Raw genomic sequence first — 4,625 nt, 5'->3', positions numbered from 1 at the left:
CAGCAGGAGCTGAAACCTGCACATGTGTCACAGCGAAAGCAGTGGCACACTACCAGAACAGCTTTTAAGACAGGCAGTATTATTCAGAGAGCTAAGTGACGTTACTCGCCAAGACTGCCACAGTCATGCACTCTTCTAGCTGTTACCAATATGAGTGCTCAGTGCAAAGATGATAAATGGAAGGTTTTGAGACAAAACACTGTGGTCTCATAATATAGGCAGAAGCAGCCTTGCCAGTGGGATTTGTATCATAAAGGCAGCAGCTCCTTCCATTACATGCAGGATTTCCCATTATTTCCCATCTGATGCCTCAAACACACTGTTTGGTAAAAAACCTAAGGATTCTGCACCAATGGAGTAATGTTTTTGTCTAGAGTTAGCACGCGTAACTGTTTTTCAAAATGTCTGGAAGTTTAAAATCTTCCAAGTATACATCAACTGTTTCAAAAACTAGTCCTCTTTCCATTAAAGCTCAAGAAAATATGAGTAGCCTGTAAGCCACAATCACTTAAGATATGGCCAGCAATAGCAAAAACTGGAAAAGAAGGTAGAGAAAAAAAATAATTTAGAAGAATGGACAACCAAAACTGACCCCTATGGACCTTCAAAGTTTCAAGTAAGCTCTCATTTCCCAATCTGCCTTTCCATTAGAACTCTGCACACAGCAAGTACATGACTTTCCCAAACATCCCCCTTCCTTCCCTTTCGGAAGGCAAAGAGGAAAATAAATCAGCTGACCTTCTGAACAGTAGTAGTGAGATCCAAGCAGAGCTGAATGATTCTGTTCTTCATTGATGAAAAGTCAGCAATGCCTGTAAATGGGGTCCTGCAACGAGAGAAAATTCCCTTAGATCAAAGGGACCAGACTTCTCCTATCCTACCTTATCAGTGAGGAACAGCATGTGAGAGCAAGAGCTGTAACTCTGACATTCACACAAGCATGGTAACACAGCTTTAAAATATAAATATTCCTGACTGCATAGTCCCACTCTATCCTTGGACCAAATCTGGTGAATGTCTAGCCCTGTGATAAGAAAGTTTGGAGAACAAAACCAGAAGAAACCATCCATTTTCCAAACTGCATTTCTCTCAGCTACATTGTCAAGCCAGATGACACCGTGTTGCAAAAAATCACACCCCTGCGTTTGCCAGTGAGTAGATTTCTACCTTGGAAGTCTTCTATTACTAAATCCAAGTGAGATAAAAAAAACCCAAACAACTCTCTAAAAGAAGAAGAAAAATAGATTTCATACTTTACACACAGAGGTGCAATGAGGCTCAATCTTAGAAAAGAATCACCATAAGTAGAACAGCTTTAGAGACTCTCACCACAGACCCTCCAGACAGCTGAAAGGGATAAAAGAGGATTCAGAAGTAACCCAAGCAGGTCTGGAGATGGACAAAGCATCCATCTTGCTGATGGTGGGTTGCAGAAGAAATTTTAGGGCAAGCTGCCAGCAACAGGCTGACACGAGAGGACAACACCAGAGGCACAAGCTATTAACATCACTGTCTGGACACAGAACCAGTTCCTTACTGCAGATCAGGGACATTGAAGGATAAAAGCTCTCCTTGCTGCCTGTCCCCATGTAGCTTTCTTCCTAACCCTCTTTCTCAGGAAAGCTGGCTGGGGATTAGAGAATTGATGTTCATCTGTTATCCTGACCAGGATCCCAGCCAGCACCCAACCAGCTCTGTTATCTGTTTGGTTCTGCTACAGTTGTCACAAATAAGCTCCAGCTCTTGCCAGGGAAATAAACAAAAAAATAAATGCAGAGGGATAGTCTTTCCTACCATTCAGTTTTCATGCAATAGAGCTAAAGCCATGATTTCTGCAAAACATTAAAAGTTCTTTTAGAAAGGGACCTGCCAATGACAAATAATTTAGAAGGTGAGAAGGTGAGAGGAGGAAGTCACATGTATGAGAAATTTGCCTGAAAATTGGTCAGTTGCCCTGAACAGGAAGAACCCTACTTTTACAAATACCATTTTGGACCCAATGTTAAAGGTTTCACCAGTTTTAGCAAGAGTAGATACCCTAAATTAAATTTTTCCACTAGAAGCTTTCAGTATTGCCAGCAAAGGTGAGCAAAATCAATATCTTTACACCCAAACATCTGGAAATTGTGCTCCAAGGAGAAGCAATTAATTATAGCAGTAAATTAAAATATAAAGATTTTATTCTTACCTGTCCAACCATGCAAGCAAGGCTTTAGCAGCACCAATAAGCTCTACCACGGAAGTAAGGAATTCATTGGGGGGCTTGCGAGAGGTGGTCCCATCATAATTGGAACTTTTCCTACGACTACTGATGTAATTTTGCAGATTGTTGGACGACGCTCGCAGTTTGAGAACCAGGTTCTTCATATTGTCTGTTTCAAGCCCGTAATTCTGCAAGGAATAAAAAGTTTGATAAATCTCCCTTTTTAAGTTCTCCTATTTATTATACAAGTTACAAACACAACTGAGTATTTGCTCTTTTTTTTTTTTTTCTCTCCTGTGTTTCTTGGTTTTGGGCTTTTTTTTTTTAAAATGCCTTCTAAGATTTGTTCTACACAACATCCACAAAATAATACTTCTCTGGGTGCCAAACTCCCTCAGTTTCTGACATGAATGAGATTTTAGGATGCTTTTCAATCAGAACGATGGCCCAATGTCCCATCATACGTAATTTATGTTTAAAATGTAGTTGGAGTAAAAGGAATGTGCTTTTTTTGTTAAAGGAAAGCAAATGCTATATTTTATTTTTTTTTCTTAAAATGTCTTCTGGAGAGGTTTCAGCTACTCAACTACCTTTAAAATACCCACCACCTCCTATGGAGAGGATTCCAGTGGGTTTAAGCTACACAAGTGCCTCCCTCCTCCCCCTGAGGGCTCTTGGCAAGGAAATAGCCTTGAAGTATAGCCAGCAGCATTGGTTGAGAGGATATGTCCAATAAAATAAATGCCACTAGTGCAATAGCAAAGGACATTCTTAAATTTTCCAGGATCACAGAGAGGGGAAGATTTGGATTACTAAATAATGGTAAAGTATTTGCACACTGTCATGTGTGAACTTACCATCTTTGCATTTTAAACAAAACAAACAAACAAACAACCCACACCCAAAAACAAGAGCATCATTCAGTTAGTTTTTTCCCCCATCACAGGACATTGCATATTAGTCTATTTTTGGAGAAATATTTCTTCACCAATGGGGCTGGCTGTGGGGTAAGTTCCTGTGACCACAAGAATTTGAAAATAGCCATATGCCAGAAATGTCATCCTTTAACAGGGGAATTAGAGGATGCTAAGCCCCCCTCCCCTTCCATAAAGGGACAGAAAATGCAGCATTTTTTTTTCCTGTTCAGTGATATAACCACCTAATCACTCTGGTCAGAACTTGAGAGAGTCTCCATAAAACTAAGTATCTCCAGGTCTTTCTCTCATTCAGGTGCAAAAATTGGGCCCAACACTTGTGGGTGTCTGTGACTAGAGCTGGCCCGAGCACTTTAAAGAACATATGTTGATATACCAGGTTAAATTTCAGTTTTGGACCTAAAACATTCACATACTCCTTATCACACCTTATTTATACAGTGGGACACTCCAGCGTGACTTTTCCAGTTCAGCTAGTTTTTTAATAATTCTGTCAAGTAGTTCTCAGTTTTGAGGTGGACTTCAACAATGCAGGTGTGGCCTCTGGAGATACCAGGGCCCCAGCTTATGGCTACAACTGGTTTCCTCTTGTTTATCAAGAACATATCGCAGTTCTTCAGTTACTGCTCTAAGCTTTCCTACAACTTCTCCCTGAGACTTTATGGACTGCACCCAAGATGTTTAAACCACCCAAGCCTAATGACCAGAACAGGAGCATGAGCCCATCAGTACCAGAGACAAAATTCTCCAAGTTTAACCTGTTTGCTCTAATACACAGAAGTCATTATGCCCCTTCAGCAGACATAGTAATGTTTCTCTGCAAGCTGACACTAATTGACCGCCTCACACACAACACCTATTCCTGCTATTTTTCTGCTCCTTCACTTGCAGTGTCCAGTCTGTTGGGAGTCCTGGTCTGCGGAAATAAATCATGCAAAAAATCTATTGCCTTTTTTACTGTAGTGTGCTCTCAACTGGTGTAACTCCTTGAAGTAGCTCACCTCAGGGTCAGGTGAGTACAAGCAGAAAGATGACTAATCAGAGAACAGGAGGGAGCAGAGGCAGCAGCTGACTTGGATTAATTTAACTTGTCACAGAGTGGTAGCCCCAGTTCAGGACATACAGGAATGCTGATAGTGTATGAACACACCAAACAGCCTTATCAGCAACACATTGCTGAAGTTCAAGACTTAGCAGGCTTTTTTGAAGTATTTCTTCAGGACTGAGGCTACAATATTTAATTATTTTATTATTTAACCAACCAAAAGCTTTTAGATATTGCTCATGAACCAAACAACACATTACATTTTCCTATCCCTCCCAATTTAAAACATCAACGTTGTTTTCATCAAAACAGGCTGAAGCCAACGGTCAAAAGCAAACACTCCCAGGTTGTTACTGATTAACCTGGGGAACCATACACAGGGCTGAAGTGAGAGACAGCAGATGCATGTGCATGAGAGAGCACGTGCACAAGAGCACACTCT

General features: G+C 40.8%; 1 protein-coding gene across 1 annotated transcript in view; it reads right to left on the bottom strand.

The window, feature by feature from the left end:
• The window catches only part of LOC104390759, a gene marked incomplete at its 5' end in the record, with an annotated part of 124,643 nt that overhangs the window by 114,656 nt on the left and 5,362 nt on the right, over positions 1-4,625 (bottom strand). The window contains 2 exons of the mRNA XM_009999956.1: positions 739-826; positions 2,189-2,391. Of these exons, the coding sequence (XP_009998258.1) occupies positions 739-826; positions 2,189-2,391 (291 nt within the window). The remainder of the gene's footprint in view (positions 1-738; positions 827-2,188; positions 2,392-4,625) is intronic.

Source organism: Chaetura pelagica, unplaced genomic scaffold (genome assembly GCF_000747805.2).
Source record: "Chaetura pelagica isolate M959 unplaced genomic scaffold, ChaPel_1.0 scaffold135, whole genome shotgun sequence".
Classification (NCBI taxonomy): domain Eukaryota; kingdom Metazoa; phylum Chordata; class Aves; order Apodiformes; family Apodidae; genus Chaetura; species Chaetura pelagica.
This window is presented reverse-complemented; position numbering and strand designations above follow the sequence as displayed.